Consider the following 26,391-nt stretch of genomic DNA (forward strand, 5'->3'; position numbering starts at 1 on the left):
ATACTCTGGAAACCATTGACAAGCTCTCTACAGTAAGCCTGCTTACTAACACATTTAACAATAAAATGTTACAACTACACTCTCCTAGCAAATATTTCTCTGTAGATGATGAAATGATATTGTGGAGGGGAAGGCTTACATAAAAAGGCGGTACTTTAAAAAACACAAGAATGGGATAAAAATGTATTCCTTGATTGACCTTGATGGCTTTACCAATTTTACAATTTACAGTGGAGGTTAGGTGTCAGGGAAAGGTCATACCTCAATAGTAGTAAAATATTTGGTGACTGGAAAATTGAACAAAGGCATTTATTATACACGGATAATTATTACAATAGCCCTACACTCGCTTGGGAACTTCTGAAAAATGGTATTTATTGTACTGGAACTCTCAGAAAAGAAAAGAAATAAGCACCTGCAGAATTGAAGACTATTACACTCAAGAAGGGAAAAAAGCAAAACGTTCTGCTAAGGTGGTTACAGTAGGTAAGTGGAAAGGTAAATAGTGGTAAATTACATATCAAAGATTTATAAAATGAGGGGTGAGGCAAGTAACAGGTGTGAACAAATGAAACAAAATCCCATTCTGATAATCCACTACAATACCAAAATAAAGTGTGTTGATCGCAATGACCTACTTTTATCTTACTAACCCAGTGATCCTAATGATCACAAGTCTCTACACTAAAGAGCTTCTTGTCCACGTATTGCAGATGTTTGACACCAATGCCTATCGCCTTTTTGCTTTGCAAATCCTGATGTGAAAATTCCTTTATATGACTTTAGGCTGAGTATCATTAAGCAACTTCTGCCACCAAAAGACAACACAACCAATGATTCCGCAAAAAGACAGAGACTGACTGAGCATACCATTTTGAAAATTCCTGACTCCTGGTGGAAAATTCAGAGGAGGAAGGTAAAGAGTGTGCTGGAGAGAAGGGAAAAGAAATATGTGTAGTGCGGTGCTTTGATATGTACCCCAAGGAATAACATTCGGATCCATTTATGGCAGTAGGTGGGGATGTAAATAGCTCAAAACACCACTTGTGTTGTGTAAATACACAATAGCAATTAATATATGTAAATATATGTTCACTTAAAATTTTATTTCTTGGTCTTTTTTGTGTATTTTGCTTATAAACTAAGTTCAGTGGCTTGATGACGAGTATACCCAATAATTTTGTAATTAACTGATTTTGCTATCAAAACCTGAACTTTGTGTACCTCATTTTATTTACCTTGGAATCGTTAAAATTGTGTGTCTCTGCAGGCCTAGTGATGTCATTATCAGTATCATAGAAACTTCACAGCTGAGGTCCAATTGTGTTAAGAAATTTTAGACCCATACCACTGTTTTATGATTTAGCAAGCAGCATTCAACATGTTAACATATTAAAAAAAAGGCAATTCCTTATTCTATATAATATTTACAAATACATTTCTTCTTGTATTTTTTACTATATTTACACACAATAGACATTAACCCTTTAGGAACAAACATTTTCTTGAATATTTTTTGTATGAAAAGTTCTTTTATCAGTGATTAAACAAGGAACAGTAAAAAAAAACAAACCAGTCAAAAAAAAGAGCATTTCATATAATTTTGGGAACCGCTTATAAAATAACTAATAGTAAAAATAAAGATATGGGTTTGGTGTCATTTTTTAGCCGTGAAATATACTATATGCGAGCATAAATTTAAGTTCAAAAACAATAAAGTTGGATAAAAAATATGTTTTATGAATATATTTACAACATTACTATAATATAGCTCATGAACTACTACTATTTTAGTGTGAAAACCCTGATCATTCTTTTTCTGTTTTCTAAAAAAAGCAGTGTTTCATATTTTTAGAGAAAATTTGAATCAAGAAATAAAAAAATAAACAAAAACATTATAATACAGCAAAATGTTTTAGTTTCTGGTAACACACAGTATGCACATCTGTTTTTTTTATTTATATTTTACCCTCAGTGTTACCAACACTGAAACGTGAACATTTAAAAACATTAATTCAAAACATAATACTGAGCATTTTTTTCTGACAGTTTTAATAACAGATGTAACATAAATATATTATAAAACATTATTTTGCAGCTATGGATAGCTTCCTTGGTCCTTAAAAATGTTAAAATACTTTTTGAATCTCCACTTATAATTAATACATTACATAAGGAATACATATACCTTATTTGAATGTCTTCGTATTAACGGTTAGTGGTCAATAAACTGACCACTCATCTTTAAGGTTTGTATTTACTTATTAGTAAGACAAAGTGAGCTTTGTTGCATTTAGCGAGAAGGTTTAGCAATTGGTTTTTTTTCATCTTTTCACTATCACTAACATGTTTGTCTGTATGTGCTGATAAATCGAAAAGTAGCTAAATAATCACTGTTCTTCTGTAGACACAATCAAATATTTTATAGATAAACTCAATGAAGAAAATCATAAAAGATAAAGTAAACGTGTATAAATCAATAGCAAATTTAATGTATAACATAATTATGACATCAAAAACAACCTTAATTAGTATATTTCAATATTTTCTGTACAAAAATTTCACTTTTTAAATTGTTAAAAAAAGAGTAAGTTAATTTTAGTCTTTTATTTCAGGTGCTAAACTTAAATATTAACTTAGGCACCTAGGCACTTAGATTATTTTAGGTGTTAAATATTAATATAGTTTGCTAAAAAAATGGTAAATTAATATTTAAACTCTAAAATGTTTCATTTATATTAGTTTTAGTTTTATAAGATACATATAACAATGAACAAAAATTAGTCCTATTAGGTTTTGCTATGTACTTTATGGTATTGTTTTGAAAATGAACTTTGTACTAATTTCGAATTTCACATAAGCCATGTTGTAGAATTACCACGGTTTTCCACATAAAGAAGAGCAGTTTGGTACATCAGTTTAATTTTGTAAAAATAAATATAGGGACGGCGTGTTTTAGTTATATACCATTAAATTCATCACCAATAAGATTACTATTTATACTGAAAAACAAAAAAATTAAAAACTTAAATGACTCCCACAATACAAACAAAATTCTTCACTACAATGAAACCTTGGAGAAGGATAACATAAAGACAGGATTGATAACAATTATAGCATTTATTTTAAAACTATAATATTATAATATACACTTTCTACAAGTCATATTTACAAGTTCGATTTTCCAAAAAAGCATAATTCTTATGGCGCCATTTGTATAAAAATTTAATAACAGGATTTTTATACTTTTATCAATTTTAAACAAAATCTAGAAGTCCTTTCAGACGTTTATTTTCTTTCTCTTTTGTTTGTGCCTTAAGGTAGTTTAGGCCTACTGATATTGAATCTTCCAGCTGTGGGTTGTTCTTTGTACTTGGCTGTTTTTTGCCCATGTTACTAGTATAATATGACATTGATGCAGGAGGAGCTATTTCTGCCCATTTCCTCTTGGTAATATTTTGCTGGCTGGAATCCGTTGACATAGAAAACTTATGACTGATGATGTTTGAATGCTTTTCATTTGTATTTGGAAAGACAGAATGATTTATGTGGCTTGAGTTTTTTGAAAAATGAGTTTTGTTACTTAAATCATGAGTATTATCACTGTATTCAAATAACTCATTAGTACGATGTGCTTGTCTACATTCAGGGTCTCTTACTCCTAAAGTGTTAGACTCATTGTTCTTGCACTCCTGATCAGTTGAGTCACAGCAGTTTGCTCTAACTTTTGCCAAAAAAGCATCAATATCATCAGATGTTTTTTTCCAATCCCTTGCTTTAGTATTAGAAATATTATTTTGAGTTGAATGGAATATATTTTCTGCTGAGTCAGACTGACAAGAAGTGCCTTTTATATTTTCACATGATGATCCAGATGACATGTTAACACTAAGATTGTTTGAATTTTTTGGGTGATGTATAGATTTTCCTTTGTTTATTTTACTACTTTTTGTCATTTTAGGAGGTTTATTTAATGTACTGTTAAATGTGAAAGGCTTCTTTTCATTAGCTACTTTTACATGACTAACTGGAGGTGCAAATTCTTCTGGCCTTTCTAGTCGCTTCTTCTCAATCCATTCTTCCTGAGACATCACTGAAAACAATTTAAAACTGTTAAACTTGATGCTTCAATATTTACAAACATTCTTAAAATATAGTATATATATTCTCTAAATTTTTTGTAGTACTACCAGTATCATAGAACATGATTACAATGGTCCTGATCAATAAAACTTTACTTTTGTCATAAGTTAAATTTCTTTATATAAAGTTAACTTTAATATTTAGTTTTGGAGAATTGAAAGATTTCTATTACTATTTTTAACGCCATTGGTAAACTGTAGAATTAGATTAGTTGGTGTGCTCTTTTGAACAAAGTGGGCTAATTGAAACATAGTAAGAACCAATAAATTACTTGGGTTCTTTTTCACTTCAAAACTGAGTACTGTATCAGTACGATAGTAAAAAGTAAAAAACTAGTAATAAGTCGTTGGTCAGCTGAAAACAAACACTACGCAGGTTTTCAACTACACATCGTAATAATGCCAAAAGTGAAACCATAGAGGAAGATAACTTGTGACTGGTTATTTAAAGCCATTTCACAAGATCTACAGAGACATTACATCAAATATGAGTCCGAATGACTTTTTTGGTTAGATATTGACGTTGCAAACTGATGTCTGACTGAGTCTGGCCTTGGACCAGAATGACTAAGCAAGCGATGTCGGACTGAGTTGGTCTTAGACCCCAAAAGGTTAAAATTCGATCAGATAATATGGTTTACGGTTTAAATAATTGCAATTAATCTCTAACTGGCCTAATAACCAACATTGATGTATAGGCTGTATGCTCTCAGCAGTGTTGCAGTTCCAGTAAGGTCAGTATTCAGAGTCAGAGAATTTAACAGCTACAATAAATAAATAAATAGTACAAAGTTTAATCCCAATAATTTAATAAAAGATAATATGTCATAGAATCATTTGTTTTGAAGCAACCAAATTCAAAATATTTTTGAAAAGAATCTCTAAATTTCATCCTACATTATGCTTACCTCGATTGACGCTTTCTTTTCCGACATCCCATGGTCTCACAGCAGCTTGTCTTTTAATAGACTCCTCAAGATCTTTAACTTCATCTTCTTTTTGACTTTCCTCTTCAACAGTGTTAGAAGCAGTAACCTCTTCAATTTCTAAAAATCAGAAAAATATTGCTAATACAACAATGATATTTATGTATTTATGGCAATACACTAATCTTTCCAAATTCTCTTGATAGCTTGAAACAATATAATGACTATTATTAACCTTAAACGTAAAACTACTAATAAAAAATACTTTATAACTAACCATAAAAACTATTATGGTATACATACAGTATACGAGGGCTATTCGGAAAGTAGATTACGTTTTGGATTTAAAAATTAACAAAGTATAGGACAAAATTTTTATTGTATACATATGAAAGCCACACTTAAATACTACTTTTCAACATAGTCGCCATTCAAATTTAGGCACTTATCATATCGATGGATGAGCTTGACAATGCCTTCCTCATAAAATTCTGCCGCCTGTGTCTTCAACCAGTTTGTCACTTCTTGCTGCAGCTCTGCGTCGTCGTCAAAGCGCTGCGTTGCCAGCCACTTCTTCATTGTTGAGTGCGATTTGCCATGTGAGGTCGAGCGTTATCGTGAATCAACAGAATTTTCGAGCTCAACTTTCCGTACGCTTGTTTTGGATCGCTCTTCTGAGGTTGTTTAACGTTTGGCAATACCTTTCTGAGTTGATTGTAGTGCCTCGTTCCAGGAAATCAACAAGAATTACACCTTTCTTGTCCCAAAAAACGGTCGCCATAACCTTTCTTGCCGACATCGTTTGTAAACATTTTCTTGGTTTGTGAGGGGAACTTGTGTGTCCCTACTCCATTGACTGCAATTTGGTCTCGCAGTTAACATGTTTCACCCATGTTTCATCGCCAGTTACGATGCGATCGAGTAGTGATTCACCCTCTTTGTCGTAAGCATCCAAAATTGTTAACGCTGCAGCCATGCGCTGGTTTTTGTGGACATCGGTCAGGATTTTCGGTACCCATCTTGCACAAAACTTGTGGAAGCCAAGCTTATCAGTGACGATTTCGTGTAACAAAGTTCGTGAAATTTAAGGGAAACTAAGTGAGAGTTCCGTTATGGTTAACCGTCGATTTTCTCGGACCTTTGCGTCAACTTTCTCAACAAGTTGGTCAGTCACTATGCTGGGTCTTCCACTTCGGTCTTCGTCATGAACATTTGTTTGGCCATTTTTAAACTTAATGACCCATTGTCGCACTCCACCTTCAGTGATAATGTTGTTCCCATAAACTTCACACAACTGCCGATAGATTTCTATAGGCTTACAGTTTTTGGCAGTCAAAAACCTAATTACTGCGCGCACCTCACAGTTGGCGGGATTTTCAATTGCGGCAGACATTTCAAACAGGCACTGTGACTAGATGCGTTACAACACGAACTTCCCGCTAGCACGGCTGGATAGTCACTGAGCGGTGGGACGTCCTGACACCAAGATGGCCGCGCTAGTCCCACCCCTAGCGGCCACAGCGCAAAACGTAATCAACTTTCCGAATAGCCCTCGTATAAATAGGCACAATAGAATAATGCTAACAAACAACAACAACAATAACAAAAGCAACAAAAAATCCCTAATATGGTACAGACCTTAAACATATAAACATCAAATCACATTGGACACATAAATAAGATAGCATGGATTTATTTACTTACTAAATAACTCTATAACTGACATGAAACTCTGTACTGAGTGGTACGATACCTTGTGGCTGAGGATCTTCAGGAGGCAGGCTGAGACACTCATGTTTACTAAATAACTATAACTGACAAGAAACTACATGGTGTGTGGTAAAATACCTTGCGGCTGAGGATCTTCAGGAGGCAGGCCGAGTCGCTCTCGTTTGCGTCTGCGTGCTGCTGCCAGTCGGGCTTGTAGCTGCTGCTGTCTGCGAACCCGCAGCCCCTCTGCTGCCTGCTGCTGCTCCACTGTCTCATTTCTAAGGTTTTTCAAGGCCTGTTGCTGCCTTAAACGTTCATTCTCGTCTATTGAGAACTCAAAGTAACCGACTCCATGAGGTCTTGCCTCTGAAATTAAAACATAATGATAATATAAATGGCATAACTATAATATTGTTTGCAAACTAAGAAATCTAGTGTAGATTAAAATTAAAATATAAAAAAATTAATAGTGAGTCACAAAATACAGTAAGTGTCAAAATAAACTCTGAATCAAAACATTCGTAACATAATTATTGTTTAGAGATAGCTCTTCCTTGCTGAAGAGAATCACCTTCAGTCAAGAAATGTTGAACTGAAAACTGAGATTAGTTTAATATCTGTTGACTTAGACCAACTAAGCCTGAGTGCTGAGATTCAATTATGGTTGTTAGTGGATCATCTCAGAAAATGGAAGATCTCCTTCATTGTTTCCCAAACATAGTCAAGACAGGCAGTGAAAGGTTAGAGTAATGAGCTGTGTTCGGGAAATTTGTTACGCATGATGCTGTTAATTATCATGGAATTTCGTATGCACTGTCAAATAATTCTGTGCAACAAAAGGTCTTGTTCCTAGCACTAGAAACCTCCTTCAGATATCTTACAAAAGGTTGAAAGATGTTTTCACTGAATAAACAGTTAAACAACATGCAAGGTACTGCATTGAAATCTTCACCGTTTCAGGGGAGTCAGTATTCACACTCAATATGTTGTGATAGTTCAAATTTTTTAATATAATGATAAAATGTTTGAGATAGCTGCTTCAAATAGGGAGCATGTTAAACTATGAAATAAATAATTTCCCAACTGTCACAGTTTCACCCAAATATTGATTGCCCAGCTGATTACACAACCTGACTTTAGCAAGGATAGAATATCAATATGAGTGGAACTGTGACAGGAATTAGTACATACCATCAAAAAGAACATCTTGATAATGAATATCTTTCTTTCCTAAAAGCACGGTTTCTTGTTCTTCCCACTTTTTCCGCATCTGCTCTCGTTGCATGTCCCAAGACATCAGCTCTGGCGTAGCTTCTGGCACAGGAGGAGGAGTAGGAGGACGTAGAGACTTCGCTAACTTTGAGTCCTTTGCTTTCATTTCTTCCAAGTCCTCTTTGAGGCAGCGGCGTGTTCGGCCGAGAGCATCCACAAAGTCAACCCTATCATCATACAAAAAGTAAAATACAGTATAAAGTAGGTAACTAAAATAGCAATTTAGCAAAAACATTAATAATTTATTTTCAAGGATACACTTTGGAATTACATTCCACTAGGACAATTTAGTGTTTCAATCATTTTGAAAATAATCTCTCCTTCCCTCTGATCTATGTTTAAATATATCTATGGAGAAATGTTCTACTGATTAATATTACTGACCCTCAAAATTTTAATAAATAATTTTAAAAAATTGAGAGGTCCAACCATCCTGATGGTGGGAAGGTATAAAATACTCTCGGGACTTCCCTTGCAATACTGAAACAGTCAATATAGATTTTACACTATGAAATCTTGTCATTGATAATAGTATAATTACAGAATAAGATTACAAATTTTGCTGATATTTATATAGCATTTATAAATCTGGAATGTTGCACACAAACATAGGACTTTAAAACTGCCATCTCCAAAGAATAAGATAGATTATTAATAAAACTTGTAAAAACTTTAAAATACATATAGTTTAAGACAATTTAAAGACAACATATATTTTGGTCCACTCTTTTCTTCAATTTTTGGCAATTATGTTTTTTACTGTAACATTGAACAACTTGTTGAAATACTTTTTGAAGAATTTTACTTGTTGCATTAATTTTTGACTGCTAAATTATTTTTTAGGTTTACTGTGAAAACATATAAATGCAATATGAGACAGCTAATGTAATTATCAGTGTTAGGCAAAACCATATTAATAGGTATTATTTTTTATTCAGTCCATCAAAATTATATTTTTCTCCTATATTCTCATTTTATCAATAAGTCTGTAAAGGTATGGAAATTTTATACTTAAAAAAATACTATTGGATGTGGAATGCCAATGAAAGGAAAGAAATAAATGCTAATCATTAAACAATGTACTTTTATAAATTAACATGTAAAAATTACTAAATCATTTACTGTACACAATGAATTTATAAACATCCATTGTGCCTACTTACTTCTATATCTCTTCATATACGTGTATTGAACCATTGCCTATCATTGGTGGGTGGTACATACTTTATTTTGGTCCTTTAATGTTGACATTTTGGCTCTCATCTTGGAACTAACTTATTTAGAATGTTTTCTTATATTGAGCACACTGTTGCAAACTGTTTAATCTCTTTCATTCACAAAATAGGAGAGAAATACAGGTAAAATCCAACTGCCAAAGTATTATTTAATATTAATTTAACCCTTTGGGTGCCAACGTGTGGTTGATCAGACGCTTGAAAAAATGTTTAACTTTATTTACAAGCTTTTAAAGAGTAAATAAAGACTACATTAATACATTTTAAAGTAGATATCACTAATTATCTTAACACAGTTTATTATTTTTAGTTACTTTACTCTCCTTTTATACTTCAAACTTATAAGAATTTCTTGTCAATACATTTCTCAAAAAAATGTTCTGTTATTTCTTAATGAATACAACATGTAACCTCTTTATCAATTAACAATATTTTCAATGGATAAACTAATTTTTTGTACAAATATTTTCGACTAACGTTATTATTTTATGCAAATAATTTTCTTGATTTTAGTTTGTTATAACACTTTTAATTTATACTAATTGACAGCCAACCTAAAAATATTTATAATATTTACTATTTTATTATTATATTTTTACATTTTTATACATTACACTTTTATATTTTCTTATTACTTAGATCCAAGACTCGTGAAAAATACAATATGGCACACAACAGTCAGCTTAAAAAATAAGTTTACAGTACAAAATTGAAAACTAGTGAATTTGTTAATAGCTATTAAGTTTAACATCTTGAGAATGAAAATGATAAACTATAATGCTTTAAGACAACATATTCAGTACAAAACTTTAGCTTTGAAAAAAGTTAGTTCCAACATGGCTAATCCAAGATGGTGGTGAAACATGTCAACTACTGTATGTTGAAACAAAACACTTACTACCCAACAACAATTAGTGTTTTGTTTGATATTCAAATACAAATAAATGTGAGAAAAGGAGAAATTTGGAGAACATATCAAATCTATCATGTGCATTAAAAAAATAAACAAATTCATATCCTTAATTGTTTTAATAAAAATGTATGTTTACACTTTGTAAGTACAATACTCAGATTTTATTAATATAAAATTAATATGAACAATTATATATGTCATAAACATATTTGTAATTACCAGTCATTTTCTGAGTCAGAATTGCTATCAGAAAAATGTTCTCCATCATCTGATTGTTTACAAGTCTCTTCATTTTTGTTCCAGGCTGATTCTGTCTTCTTGTCATATATTTCATGCTTTAAATTAAAGTCTGTCAAATACTGTGATTTTGACTCTGGATCCAAACCACCTTCTTTTAACTTGTCATACAATCTGGATTTAGCTTCCAAAATTTCCCTGAAAAAGTTTCACATGACTTCTTTTAATACACAACAGCAAACAGTCATTAATGAATGTAATATAAAATAATGCTGAGGAAGTTCTCCGTGTAGTGATCTCTTGTATTTTAAAACTACAAAGAGTGTAAAACAGATTGTCATAAATTTCAGCGTAAACTACAAATAAGGAATAGCCTATATGTTTACAACCAAATGTTCTACCAGATAATATATTTCAGGAGTAAATTAGTATTAAAACACCAAGTTGTCACATGTTAAATTAGGTAAATATTAAATATAAAGATATTTCTTAGATTACACATGACAATAAGATTTCATGTTTAATCACCCTTGTGGTACAATATGTTCATAATAAAAAGCTTCCAGAATGTTAAAGCCTCCACAATGTGAGAATTCAATTGGTTTTGTATATACATTTTTAATATTAATTTATTATTAAAATTTATTGAAAAATTATTTTAATTTTACCTGAGTAATCACCTACAACCAAAGGAATGCAATATGATAGATTCTCCCAGCTAAAGTTTCCAGCCAGTGTGGGATTAGATCATCTCTTGCTGATACACAACCATCACCAGTGTGAATCAATCAGTGCAGTGAATAAGAACAGTCTCAAGTAAGATTGAGATCACAACCATTAATAGTTTCTTATTTACCATTAAATAGGTCAACATCTCTATTGTGGTCCTGTAATTTGTCTGGATTACTTGTATATTGTCACAACATAGTCTAATGTCACTGTGTAGCATCTGCCACAGCATCTTTCTTAAAGTACATTGTGCTTTGTCAAACATGAATTAAAATAAATTACTAATTACAGTAAAATTGCATAAAACTATATAAAGAAGGTGTCAGGTTCATAGGAAGAGATTAACTACCCATAAAGATACGAGTGTCATTTGGTAATTAAGTCTGAGTTCATCAGTCAAGAATTTGCATATCCCTCTGGCATAAAATTTACGACATTCAAGTTCATACACAGGTTCTTGTTATCTGTGGAAAACATTTTGAAAGATTTGTGACTGTGAATCTTTGTTTTACCCTAACCTTATGATTGGTTTGTTCAAAGTAGTCATCGGTAACCATAAGTGATCTGCCAGTTTGCTTTATGACAGCACTGCCCAACCTACGGCCCGCGGGCCAGATCCGGCCCGCGAGTCAGTTTTATGTGGCCCGCCTTGTTGCCAAAACAAACAAATTTGTTTACAAGCATTTGAAATATTAAATAAATACAAATTTTGAGAACCAAGCAGTTCAGCCGATTTCACGTAGAAAGAGCCGTATTCATTTGGTGGAGTATGAGTGTTGAAAGAAGTAAAGTAGTTGCAGACAGATTTCACTGACTACGGTGGTGGCTGCCGGCTGGCGAATAGAGCGCGCGTAAAGCACGGCACAGCGCGCGGTGCGGCGACGTAACCCCTACCCAACTCAAGGTCACCACTCGCCACGTAATTTGTATGTCCTAGTATCCTAGTAGGCTTAATTAAAATCAATGTATTCAATTTATTGGTGACTTTTTTATTGTTCCCTCAGATTTAGAGCAAACATCCAAAAGTCTGGGTTTATATTTATTTCTACTAAAAGAACCTAAAAACATAATATATTATAAACCTTTACCTAACAACTAATAAATAATAAGAAATTACAATAATCAGGAAACAAGGGCCAAATAACCTTAAAACTCATATTTTGCACAAGATTTCTGGAACAAACCCCGGGCAATACGTTTTGTTTGGGGTTCCAAATCCCCTGCGATGTTGGCCCGCCTGGCCATAAAGGCTTTACAATGTGGCCCTTGGGTAAAAAAGGTTGGGCACTCCTGCTTTATGACATTAGTTCGTTTGTCTTCTTCCTATACAGAACACAGCTCACAATGAATTTCCACTGGTTGTATTTTATTTACCATAAGAAATTCAATAATGCTATGTACATCATAGTCAGCGTGAAAGTTGATTACAATGGTCATTTTGAACACTAGTTTAGTTTTGAGAACTTAAAATAGCATATAGACCTTCGCTGTGACACTGCCAGAGGCATACTGAATGTAGCTACATAATGCTATTCAGATCATGCCGCTATCTCCACCTGTTCGGCAATCAGATGCCTTTCTTTCCAAATGACCCTTGTATGAAGATTTAGTTGAATGTCGATGGAAAGTTACTGAGCGAGTCACTTGAAGCAATAGAAAAGATAAATAACTACTTTATAAAAGCCGTTGATGAAGCAGTAGTTAAATTTATTATATAAAAAGAACTGCTAGAGTCTACTGAATTGTATTAACCTATCAAAGTTTCGGTTATAATCAGTTAGGATCAACTTCAGTCAAGAATCATGAATCAAGAATCAAGAAGTTTATTAGCCATTGGTCACAACAATATGAAATAGGCATCGTCAAAATATACAGCACTGATATTTACAACAACAAAATTAGTTATTACAATATTGTACTATAATTATACTAATTTTATGACCAAGTAACAGGTTTAATATAATCTATGAAGAGTGTGCACATGGTTTGTTAATTACGTTATAGCTAATACAGTATAGAAAAATCAGAAATCTACAAATCAAAACTAATCAAAAAAAATGATATTTATGTCAGAATCTAAAAATTCTTTTAAAGAGTAGAATGGATTGCATATGAGCCAGTTACTTATCTTTAGTTTAAAAATATTGAAAGGAGTCATTGTAGCAGATGCAGGCAGCTTATTATAAAAAGTTATGCAATTGAATTTAAAAGAGTTGCCGGTTTTGACTAGCCTGTGCTGAGGGAGATCTAATTTGTTTTTACCCCTGGTATTGTGTTGATGAAAATCTTGTCTGGTATTGAAATCTGTAATTTGTAATTTTGTATAGACTAGTATATGAAAAATGTAAAGGTTAATATCTGTCATGAATTTGAGATTGATAAAAAAGTGGTTTGCAATGTTCTAGAGAGCTGCTTCTACTGATGGTTCTAACTACTTTTTTTTGAATGAGAAGAATATCATTCACAGCATTGGAGTGACCCACAAAAACAATGCCATAGGAAATGTGTGTGATTGAAAAAAAGGCAAAATATGCCCTCTCAAATATTCACAGCTAACAAAATCCCTCAGTTTCCACATTAGATACAAGACTCTAGATATTTTTCTACATACATGGTCAATGTGTGATTTCCAATTAAGCTTGCTGTCAAGATGAAAACCCAACAATTTTACAGATTGATCTTCATAATTTTCAGATAAGCTGAGAAGCAGATTTTGCGTTTTCTCCTGATTACATATCAGTCTATTAGAAGTGAACCAATTTAAAGCCAAGCTGTGAGATGCATCCATGTTTTCTTTCAGAGTATTCAACTGCTTATTAGATGAATAAAAAGAGTGGTGTCATCAGCATAAATAAACAATGTTAGACAACACATTAGAGGGCAGATCATTTATAAAAATGATGAATAAGAATGGTCCTAAAACTGAACCCTGTGGTACACCTGTGGCCACAGAAAGAGTGGTAGACTGCTGAGCTTGAACAGAAACATATTGTACTCTATTCGATAGATATGGACTGCAATATATTAATGGAATTTTCTGATATACCATAGATCTTAAGTTTGTCGAGGAGGATGCCATGATTCACGCAATCGAACGCCTTACTTAAATCAATGAGTGTTAAAGCAAATGACTCCTTTTGTTCAAAAGCATGAAGTGCTTTAACGACTATTTCTGTAACGGCAGAAGTTGTAGATTTATTGGTACGAAAGCCATGTTGGTTATTACTGATTATATTATTGGACTCAAAATGTTGATTAAGTTGATGATACATTATAGATTCAAAAAACTTTTGATAAGATGGGGACTATAGAAATTGGGCGATAGCTTTGGGGCAGAGATCTGTCCCCTTTTTTGTAGACTGGCAATACCTTGGAAATTTTTAGAAGTCAGGAAAATATCCATGTAATAAGCATTGATTGAAGATGAAAGCTAATGGTGAACTGATGTGTTTTATTGTGTTCTTGACAATATAATTAGATATACCATAAAAGTCGGAAGTTTTAGAGTTTGACAATTTAGCAGCTACCTTAGTTACATCAGTTGGGGTGATTAATGACCAAGTAAATTGAGGTACACAGTTAGTTTAAGTGTTAGCCAGTAGGTTGGTTGCCAATATGTCAGTGTTATCAATGTTAGTTTGAATGTCTGCCACCGACTGTATGAAATACTGGTTAGTTAGGTGTGGATCAAGTGTTGTTGGGATCAGTGTCTAACAAGGGGTATAAAAATCAATCTAACAATGGGGAAACCTATAAAAACAAGCCCAAAAGAAACCCAAATGCAGAACTTCCAGAAAACCTGGAAGAAAACAAAAGGTGGTTCCAAACAGAAATTGGCAAAAAAGAAGTAATTACAACTACTATTCCATACACTGGAAAACCTCATGATATGTGTTGAAAAAGATAAATGTTTTTATCTGTAATTATATAGTAGTATATCTTCCACAAGTCAGATTTTGAAATCCATCGCAATTAAGGAATGAATGTGAGTATGAGTGCGTGTGTATGAGAGAGAGAGAGAGAGAGAAAGATATGTTACATCTACAATAGTAGTTATTGATTAAAATATTAAAGGAGGTATGCATCCTCACCGTCATGTCGACCAGTCTAGGCAATCCTATACTGTTGGTCAAAGATCTCAGAAGTGGTGCCATAGATTGTTTTGGGAATTGCTTGATATTGCAACATTTTAACAAGTATTTTAAGTAATTTTTCCATTCCTATCCACGGATATCGGTGTGAAATGACTTTTAGCAACAAAGGTCTGCACTGCCCACTATTAGAGGTTGTCAAATATGCAGTGGAAAAAAGATAATAAATTCTGAAGTTCAATGTTGATAAAAATAAATTTGCAATTATTCAATAATTGTTTTCAAGTGTTTCTAAACCCTCGTCTCTTTAAGGAATATTCTGTCTGGAGTCTTACCAACTCAATGTTAACTCTAGTAAGAGTACCAACTTGCAATATACCACAAAAATGAACAAATAACAAAACTATTTTGTATACAACGAACCTTGATTTTTTGTGGATATCAAAATCATCTTCTACAGATTCAACATCTTTAAGACTCCTGCTTTCAACACCTTTATTTGATTTTTGAGTCTCAGTGGCCTTCTTTGGTTTCAATACAGGTGTACAATTATTTTGCTGCAGCTCCCTGATTTTTCTCACTTCTTCTTGTTTCTTTAATAGTTCAGCTTTCAATCCAATGAGCTAGAAAGACAAACGTGGAATATTTTAAGAAATCATTTATTTATAGTAAAATATTAAATACAGATTGATAAAAAAAAACAAAAGTTCAGGGTATAATTCCAATTAAAACCATATAATGCCATGCAAAAGATTTATTATGTCAAGTTTTTACGTCTCTTGTTCTGGCCAATGTCTTCAAGTGTTTACAGAATCTAAATAAAAAAATCAACACTTATAAAATAGTAAGGGGACATTTAACTTGATGTTGAGTTTAAAATATAAGTATACAAGAGACTTCTGATCTCTGCTACACGAATTGGATTTGCTATTTAATTTATAAATATCAATGTATTCTACTTGTATTTTTAATTTTTTAATATTTAAAATATTCTTTCTGAAACTGCAGTATTGACAATAGATTTTATGTGTGGTTTTTAACAGATTAAAGATATATTAACATGTTTAACAACAGAGATTACAATGAGTTAGCCAACATAAGGATCTACCAACAAGTTTTGAGATATTGACAAATTGTACATTTTGTGATGATCTTATTACTAATACGTTATTATCCGAGTTCACTTAGTATTCAACAGCAGTATGGGTTTATATATTTATTAGTACAGGAAGTTCAAAGTCAACAAGCTATAGATTTATCAATAAAGTAATAATTTTTTTGTTATGATTTTGAACGATTGTGTATATGCGTATTGAACATCTAAATCCTGTTCTGTTGTTAAAGTACCATTATGTTTGACATTTTCTGTGATATTGAAGTAATTCACCTCAAGACGATGAACATTTAAGTATATAAGCCTATCTGCACTATGACTGATGAATATAGAAACTGCACAAAGACAATGACTGAAGCATCAGTAAGTCTTGGATCCTTCCCAGGAGGGTTCCCTTCTGGCTGGTTTATACTTTCCAGTTGAACCTACACTGGGTACAGCAAAAACCGACGTGACACATATCTGGGAAACCTTATGAATGTCTAGGAGCGGCATATCACTAAGTGTGAATGTCTAGATATTGAGGTGCAAGGATAGATCGATAGGTCTAATCTACTGCAGAAGATGACTGCTGAAGTTTGTGGGACTCCATAAGTGTTAAGGACTGCTGCTAGCCTAAACATAAGGGTGTCCTCCGCCCGTAAAGTTGTCAACCACACTGCGGGGCGACAATATTGTGTTTGAATATCACTAATGTATTCAACAATAATCAAGATTAAAATAGCATCAGGCTTTCACTGCACGCCAAATTCCTTCTGGACTATTTGGAACAAAGTAAGTTTTTAGTCTTTGTTCCAAAAGAATTCAAACTGTTGCACTAGTTTAAAAGACTCATTTCACATATTTTAGTGGAAAGTGACTAAGATAGCAACAATTATCAAATAAAAGTGATGAAGTGATAAAAGGCCTACAGACCAGAAAAAGGGCTTTCTCCCTAAAGAGAGTAAATCTCTCTTGTATAAGGTAGTAAGTCTTAAAATAGAGCAATTGAAACTCCGGTTCAAAGGCTTTTGGTACTCAATTAGGGTGGTAGGCTCTTGGGTGGGGCGGAAGACCCCTGGATAAGCGTGACAAGCAGGTATAGGCCTATTAGGTTTGCTAAGTTTTTTTTAGTTTCATGAGCACAATTACATTTTTTAAATGTTATTCTCATGTTTTTACAATAAATGTTTTGGTTAAACTCTTAGGATTTTAGCAGTAACGTAAGATTAACAATTTTAGCCCATAGCGTCTATTTTACTCTACAACAAAGTGAAAATATAGTTAACACGAATTTCACCTGAGGCCAAAACTGTTAACATTCTGATGAACATTCCCAATATTGGACTATTCTCTTTTAGGTAGTCAAAGCATTAGGCTTAATAAAAGGAAAACAGGTATTGAAATACTTAGAGACAGCCGAATTTCTGTATTTATAATTGCTCAGAACTCCTCCTATCGTGTAAAATTTCTAAATTATTTTATCGCTTTAAATGCAGAAAGAGAACATGTAGAGTGAGGAAACATGAAATAAAGAAGGCTTTGGGTAGACAGGTTGGCTCTCAGCTAGCCCAGTCAGTTCTGTTAGACTGGTTGGCTCTTTGGTTGGTCGGTTATCTATCAGATAGGCTGGTTACCCCTCGGATATATTAGATGGCCCTATTGCTGGTCTGACAGTCAGGTAGATAAACATGTTTCAATTAGTGCACTATTTGTGTTGGCAACCGGGTCATTAAATGTCAAATAAACAAAAAATAAAGAAGGATTTTGACACTCAGCACCTCTGATTTTGATGAAACTTGGCATGATTGTTCCATTCATTTACGTATGTAACCATGCCAAAGTTTTTCCTTGTATCTCTTATGGTTTAGATTTCACAGGGTCTTAACCCTTCGCACGGCGTTAATAAATACATTGATTTCCCTATAACGCCAAGACATCTATAATATATATTTTTTTTAAGTTCAAAGCTAATTTTTTATTATAAATATGCTATGAGAGGTAAATGCAAAATATATTAAATGTGGAATGTTAGTTAAAATGAGCATATTTATTGATAAAAATCTAAAAGTAACTATACTACATTACAATCGATTTACTATACTGTGAATCTGATCTAAATTCAATTCTCTGTACAAACTAATAAAACTGATCAATTAATTATATAAACTATTAGTTATTACAGCATTTCCTTATCTCAGGTTTCACAGATAAGGTCTATCATCTTATCATCTGGGCAGATAAAGGATATATTTAGTTATAACTCTGTAGGACACATAAAACAGACAAGCAGGTGGGTATCCTAGGCAAAGGGCACCCCCTCCCTCTGCAAAGAGTGAATGTCATCTATAAATACTTCCTTATCAACCGTGATAAGCACAGAGCATGCATCTGCCATTTCGAAGATCTTTTGTGAATTAAAAACGCTCTCTAAGAAGACACAATGTGTAATATTGGATATACTCATGTTTGGCGTTTTGATCATTTTACTGTGGTGAAAAGTACATAGTCTATCTTTCTTATTTACCAACCAATTTAGATGAAATGGGTAGACTTTAATAAGCGGCCTACACTCGTTATTCGGTTGATTTTATCGAATGGTTCGATATTTTTTATCCTAAGGAATATAATTCGATATTACGATTTATTTTTAACTTAGCACATGATTTCAACTTATTAGTTATAGTAATTTTAGTGTAAACAATAATCAGCAAGAAGTAACTAATATTTTGAGACTTTGTAAATGGTAATTAATGAGGAAAATGTGTGAGATATTTGTCACAAGTGACGAGATTTGTTTAAGTGGCTCCAACATGTGGGTTTTGGCTCCTAATAACCCATGGAAAGAATTCTTTCCTCCTTTTCACAAAAGCGGTGGTACTTTGGGATTATACCGACCACACCAGTATGAAGAACACAAAAATATAAATTTATAGAAACAAACATGATAGAACGAAAAAACAACTTCTGTAATTACAAAATTACAAACTTACAAGCATTTCTAGGTATTGTGATCGGTATTGTTGTTGTTGCTGTTATCTTATCTTTCTCGAGAATCCCGATTACGGCAGGCCGCGCGGCATCACATGATTTGCACGGTACATAATTGCCTTTCCATTACAATTCAATTTATATTTCTGATCAGCCCCTCTAGAATTTGATATTTTACTGATAGGTACTATCTCGAGGGATGTTTTTCTTTCGTTGACATCAGCGCGGGCTTCGCTGGAGGCACTCGCATTTTGGGTGGCGGAATGTGATCAAGAATAAAAACAAGTTTTTAGTGTTTTTTCAATAAAGAGTTTAGTTTTAGTTTGGTAATGTTTCTTTTTGTTGAATTTTTGTGTTTGGAGAAATGTAGAGGTAAAACACGGAAGTACAACAAAGCGACGCGACTCTGCAATCACGTTATCTACTAGACCGCTCGACTTTGACCTCTGTCTGAGGATGGGGAGGGGTTTGCGATAAGACGATTCCTGTTTTATATTGACGAAATATTGTTTTACGCTAATCTAGTAATCAATAGAAGCAAAATGTCAAACAACGATTCATGTCTGGGTGTGGTCGGTATAATCCCAAAGTACCAAAGCGGTTACTCATTGATATATAGCTGGGCAAGTTATTAATATTATAAGGTATCCTTGATATCTAAGTCTAGGCCACAGTTGGTTTTCTTATTTTGAAACATTAGTGTTAAATTTGAGTGTTTTAAATTATAATGTACGAGATTCTTCTTGTTTCTGTATTTTATTAAAACTTATTGTGTACAAATTTTACATATCGAAGTTGGATAATATATCGAATTGGCCAATAAAAACAACCGAATAACGAGTGTAGGCCGCTTATTTAAGACTCCCCAATGAAATTTGTTTATTTGTACATGAAAAGGTCACAAATAATGTAAAAACAAGTAAAACTACCAATTGTTCATTTGGGACCAAGAAAAGAATTTTTGGTCATTTTAATATTTTTTCAAACAAAATGCAGAGTTTAACGAAAAATAAAATATCTACAAAAGGGAAAAAGATAATCATGAAATTCTTCTCTTGTTTTTGTTTAATGATTTATGCTCTACAACATGAAACATCAAAATTATTGGTTTTTTAATCTCCAATTTTTTTTTCAATTTTTAAACCAAGTTTAATTTAAAAATTTAGATTGCTAATCGTCAAAAAATGTTTTAATGTTTTGAGATAAATCCAAAATATATAAATAAGTTGCGCAATTTCAGAAAGGAATAGGCTATAGAGATATAATTTTGTAAATAATGTAGAAGAAACTTTCTCAAAATTAGTGGTAAAACTTAAAAACCTTCATTTTAATTTATTAACTACGAATGCACTAGGGCCTACAACATCCAGGCGAGTGAAATTTCACTAGCCTATGTTACGTTACGAAACCTGCTTCTTTGATAATAAAATCTCTTTTCATTCTGAATTTGATTATGAGAAAATGTATCACATGTCCATGCAACAGACCTATGGTAAAATACAAGTAATCAATTAACTACAGGTAGGCTAGGCCTACTGGAAATGTTACTTACTGATGATTTGCTGATTTCTAAATCTATTGCTTTTGTAGGATCCATTGTTTAAAACAAACAACAGAATCTCCCTTTACAACCACTAGGAAGAGAAACCACTTGCAAAGTTATTATTCTTAAAAAATACACATGCAACTAAACATTGCCACTTTCATTTGTTCCATTTCATGCTAGCCTATAAATGTATATAATATAAAAACTACACTCCAAGTTGCTGTCTTTCACCAGAAGTAAATCCTTTTTTCATTGTAATCAAATACTTATTTGCCTATCAGACTCAGCCTTCATGGGAAAAATAATAATCCAATTATAATTGTGATTATAGCTACCTACATTACAATATTGGTTTGTTTTAGTTACGAATACGAATGTTAGGTTAACAAAAACAAAGATGAATAACAGAATTGATCATCAATTTTTTTTTCTTTAAAGGCTATGACTTTGTCATTTAGCCCCGATGTTCACTGTGTTTTTACAATTACATTTTCTTCTGTGGTTGAAGGTCATTCTTTTTGTATTTTTACATCTGAAACTGTTACATTTGGATATTAGTTACATAAATTTATGTTCATGTTAGAGTATAATGTTAGTAAAAAGTGGGATGTAGGGAAGTTAAAGGTATGATAAAGGTTGAAAGGAGTATTCTCGTCATGGGTCTATATGACATTTCTAACCCGAAAGGGGACGACCACGGATGAAGAATCCCGGTGAAATCATCAATCAGAGTAGCTAGGCTACAAGATCTGAAATAAAACCAATCCAACTTATGAACTACATAGAGTGTCACCTGAAAGTGAAGGTATAAACCAAGTATTTGTACGTACACTCAACGACCAAGTATATAATCTCAAAAATGTTCCGATAAATGCAATAACAAATATGTAAATCTATCACAAAACAAATAATAAATTATCACTAATATAAGAAAATCGAAACACAAAAACTGTTATGGAAGCAAATGAGATATCTATGAAATTAAATGCAACGCATGTAATAAATTGTACACAAAAACGAAAACCATAACACGATGTAAGAGTATTTGCACACATAAAATACTGAAGGACAGAAAAACTATTACGAAACAATGCATTGAACATGGACAAATAATCTATACATTAAAAATGAGTTGCTAAAATGTGATGCTTGCTAATCTCGAAAACTATTTAACCGATTTGGTTAATTATCTGTTTTATTTCATAATTTTATGTGTTGAAACGTTTGAGGAAAGTTTGAATGAAGAGAAAGTACTGAAAAGTCTCCTGGAATATTTTGTAATTCGGATAAAATTATGATAATATTAAATTTATAAAACACAATTCAAATATAGTAATAGTAACATCATCAGGTAAATCTTAAGCTCAGCGACTACCGCTCCGATCGCCGTAATTTTTTGCATACTAACACAGGTTAACGTAATTTCACCGAAAACAATAATCCCGATTATCGCCGTAGCCCGAAAAAACTCCCCCCCCCCAAAAAAAATTTTGGAAAAAATAAAATTAAAAAAACCTGACTGACATTGCATTTATTCGTTTTTTTGGTCTTATTAGTTCGTAGGGCAGTAGTCCAGGTACTACTTCTAGTATAAACTCGTCTTATCTTATCAGTGATAAACGCGCGCCGCTTACCTTTTGCCTGTAATGAAACCTGCGTTAGTTCTGTCTGAGTTTTGTGTGTGTAAGCAGTCATGGCGTGGTCTGGGCTTGGACTTTGCAAGCTCGAGTTAATTTTTTTTCTAAAAGAGCAAGCAGCGCGAAGCGCTGCGCAGCGAGCAAGCATCGCGTGATCTGAGTTTTGAATAGGCAAGCTAGGGTCTTTTTAGCGTGTGACAAGAACCATTGCACGCCATAACTTCACTAATATTCCTTGTCCATGTGGGTTTGTTTGTTTACGTAATCGAAGCCGTCCTAGGTCACGTGACCCGCCCGGCCAATCGGAAACTTTCCTGTTTGTCACGTGACTACTGTCAACTCATCAAAACGACCATGGTCGGCCATTGTTTTTAGTTTGATAGTCGAAAATCTCGTTATTTATGTGTTTTATATTGCCAACATTTTACTGCCGAAAAACTGGTTTTTATATGTTAGCGATAATCGGGACTATTGTTTTCGGTGAAATTACGTTAACCTGTGTTAGTATGCGAAAAATTACGGCGATTGGAGCGGTAGTCGCTGAGCTTAAGATTTACCAAAATCTGAAGAAACCATTTTCAGTCTACATAAATCTGAACATAAAAATGTTACACTGGTATAACCCTTTAGGAAAACTCTTCTGGAGCAGAAGAGATTTTTATGTGGCAGAAAAGGCGTTAAGGGGAATACTAGGTATAAGAGACACCTACTCTTGAAGGCTATACTTTTGCTTAGTTGGAAATACTTACCGTGCCATCTATGTATATTTTACATTAAATGACAAATTTAAATGACTTTTTACATTTAACTGACACTAAGTAGCTTTTAACAATTTTAGCTAAGTCCACCAAAGAGGCTGAATGATATGTTTATATTTTAAATATTTCAAAATGTTATTGCTGACGCAGTAGTGTAATGCAGATTACAAAGACCTTTGATTATGTATCAGTCTATGATCATAAGAAGATATTGAATCTGCATCCAACGACAGCAAATTATGACACGTTATATTGATAAACTCTAGCAATAGTAAAAATACTTTACATTTAAAATGTAATTAATATAAATGATTTAAATAATCTAAGATTACAATTCTATAGAAAATTTTATTTTATTATGTTAACCTCAAAAACCTTAACTAGCGCTCTATTTGGTGGAGTATCGATTTAGAGCCAAAAACTGAAAATAAACACAGTTGTACATTCTCGGTATACAGAAATACTAACAAAATGAACAGCAAGGCGCCATGGCAAATAACCAAAAGCAAGCAAATAGAAGAAATACTGTCAGTGTCATCAGATGGTGTGATGTGAATGTTGTGAATTGTTTGTTTTAGGAACACGTACATAAACACTTTTAGTACATAACCAATAACTTTTTGTTGAAAGTTAATCTATGTATAGTTGAGTTTGACACTGTCTAATGTGCATATTCCAGTGGTTGTAAGATAGACAATTCACATCGAACTATTAATAAAACATCCTGACTGACGCTTGTTAATTTTTTTCTTCTTGCATCAGTCAACAGCAGAGTGGGCAGACTTTGCCAAGCAGTCAAATTGTTATCAGTGAGTGATTCGTGTTTCGATGTTGCTTCCTTGTGCTTTGGAACATTTGGTAAATTTACGTTTTAAATAATTTATAAATAGCCATGTGTTAAATATATTAGTCTCTTAAAGTTTAAGTGAATTTTGGTCTTTCTCATTATTGTGAATTTGTGTATTTTCATCATGCCTAAAAACATTTTATTCCTTCACCCTGATCTTGGAATTGGAGGGGCTGAAAGACTAGTAGTTGATGCTGCTTTGGCACTTATTGCAAAAGGGCATGTTGTTAATTTTGTGACAACACACCATGATTTGTCTCATTGTTTTGAAGAAACTAAGAACGGCTCATTTCCAGTAACTGTTGTGGGAGACTGGATTCCAAGGAATATTTTTGGTAAATTTTATGCATTATGTGCATACCTCAAAATGATTTATGCTGCATTTTACATTATTTGTTTTAGCTCAATTCAACCTGATCTTATTTTTTGTGATATTGTATCAGCATGCATTCCAGTCTTTTGGCTGTCTAGATGCCGTGTGATTTATTATTGTCATTTTCCTGATCAGTTATTAAGTAAGCCAGGTTCCAAGTTGAAAAGTTTGTATAGAGCACCTTTGAATTGGCTAGAAGAAATAACTACTGCTTCTGCTGATATAATTTTAGTTAATAGTGAATTTACACGTAATGTTTTTAAAGACACGTTCAAAAGTATACAGAAAACGCCAGCAATTTTGTATCCTTCAATTAACACTGATTTCTTTAAACGTGATTGTAGTAGTTCCTTGAAAGATATCCTAGGAGGTGATTTTGAGCCTGACAGATTCATCTTTCTCTCAATAAACCGCTACGAAAGAAAGAAAAACATCTTGTTGGCGATAACAGCTTTGAGTTTGTTAAAAACCAAACTGAGTGAAAAAGACTGGGACCGTGTGTATCTTATTATAGCTGGAGGGTATGACAGCAGAGTAATTGAAAACTTGGAGTACTATGAAGAACTTAAAGAAAAGTCTATTAAATATGAAGTACAGAACAAAGTTTATTTTTTAAAGTCTCCTTCAGATGATGACAAACTATATTTGCTCCAACAGTGTGATTGCTTGTTATATACTCCATCAAATGAGCATTTTGGAATTGTTCCTCTTGAGGCTATGTATTCACAGAAAGCTGTAATAGCAGTAAATAATGGAGGTCCCGTTGAAACTGTTGTGGATGGTGAAACAGGATTTTTATGTGAAGCAAGTGAAGAAAGTTTTTCATCTGCCATGGCTGTGTGTGTAAAAGACATTAATGTCACACGAAGTTTGGGAATGGCTGGAAGGAAACGATTTGAAGAAAAATTCTCATTTGCAGCTTTTCAAAATAATTTAAATGAGATAGTAGAAAACATTACACCATTAGAATAATGTAACTAGTTGAAATTATAGGCTAGCTTAGAATTAATCTGTACATTTATGAACTGATTTTATAAGTGAATGAATTAAAAGTATATAGATTTTTAAACAGTTTTAAACTTATTTGTTTCAATAACACCCAGAGTTCTATTGAATATTTAACCTATAGGTGTGAAATATTACTAGATTAGATAATACTTGTTATTGGGTCATTCCATATCAAATCAACAGTCACTTTACCTCACAATCTCAGATTTTATTGCAATTTGGTATAGTGGTACACCCTATTTAGACTATGAAAAATACAAAATTTCAACTTGATGTTTATTTTGGCTTTAAACATTATGCCTCCAACATTAATCAGATCAAGAATCCCTCAGAACAAAGCTACACACAGGGTGTGGTGTTATCACACAGCATTTTTCAAGCCCTTTAAAAAAATGTTATGTAAGGAATCTTGATAAAATTTTACTAATTTCAAAATAACAAATTAAATTTTGGATTTTGCAAAAGTTCCCCTTTGAAAATATTCTCAAATCACTTTTGTATAATGAATGGTTAATTGATAGTATTAGTTTCATAATGGTTCTTGCAGAAAAATGCATCTGAAAACATGGTTACATTAGAATTCCCACCATGACTCATTGGTTCCAGATGGATTTACAGTAGCAATTTTAAATTGAAAGTAAAAATAGGCTTAAAAATAGAAATATTTCTATAAACTTGATCAAAGATATATTAATATTTACAATTATTTTGTGAAGCCTAATTTAATTTTTTTAAGTTTCAGGTATAGGCATATTGTTAATTCAAAAAAGGAGCCTTGTAAGCAAAAAGTTTTAGCTAAATTAAGTTTTGCAATAATTTACACATAAATAATTATGCTAAAAAGTTTAATGTGTCATGCCTGAGCTACAGTTTTAACTTTTTG

General features: G+C 32.8%; 2 protein-coding genes across 2 annotated transcripts; one reads left to right on the forward strand and one right to left on the reverse strand.

Moving 5' to 3' along the window:
* Nucleotides 1-3,101: 3,101 nt before the first annotated feature.
* LOC124360403 (coiled-coil domain-containing protein 174) lies at nt 3,102-21,274 on the reverse strand. The gene is made up of 7 exons (XM_046814007.1): nt 20,892-21,274; nt 15,679-15,878; nt 10,418-10,633; nt 7,970-8,217; nt 6,917-7,144; nt 5,051-5,188; nt 3,102-4,093 (listed from the first exon to the last, which is right to left on the reverse strand). Exons 1-7 carry the CDS (start codon nt 20,934-20,936, stop codon nt 3,258-3,260), a joined length of 1,911 nt encoding a protein of 636 aa, XP_046669963.1. The 5' UTR covers nt 20,937-21,274; the 3' UTR covers nt 3,102-3,257.
* Nucleotides 21,275-23,811: 2,537 nt separating this feature from the next.
* LOC124360404 (alpha-1,3/1,6-mannosyltransferase ALG2-like) lies at nt 23,812-25,579 on the forward strand. The gene has a single exon (XM_046814008.1). It carries the CDS (start codon nt 24,252-24,254, stop codon nt 25,470-25,472), a length of 1,221 nt encoding a protein of 406 aa, XP_046669964.1. The 5' UTR covers nt 23,812-24,251; the 3' UTR covers nt 25,473-25,579.
* Nucleotides 25,580-26,391: the final 812 nt, after the last annotated feature.

The sequence above is a fragment of the Homalodisca vitripennis genome, chromosome 4, assembly GCF_021130785.1.
Source record: "Homalodisca vitripennis isolate AUS2020 chromosome 4, UT_GWSS_2.1, whole genome shotgun sequence".
Lineage (NCBI taxonomy): Eukaryota > Metazoa > Arthropoda > Insecta > Hemiptera > Cicadellidae > Homalodisca > Homalodisca vitripennis.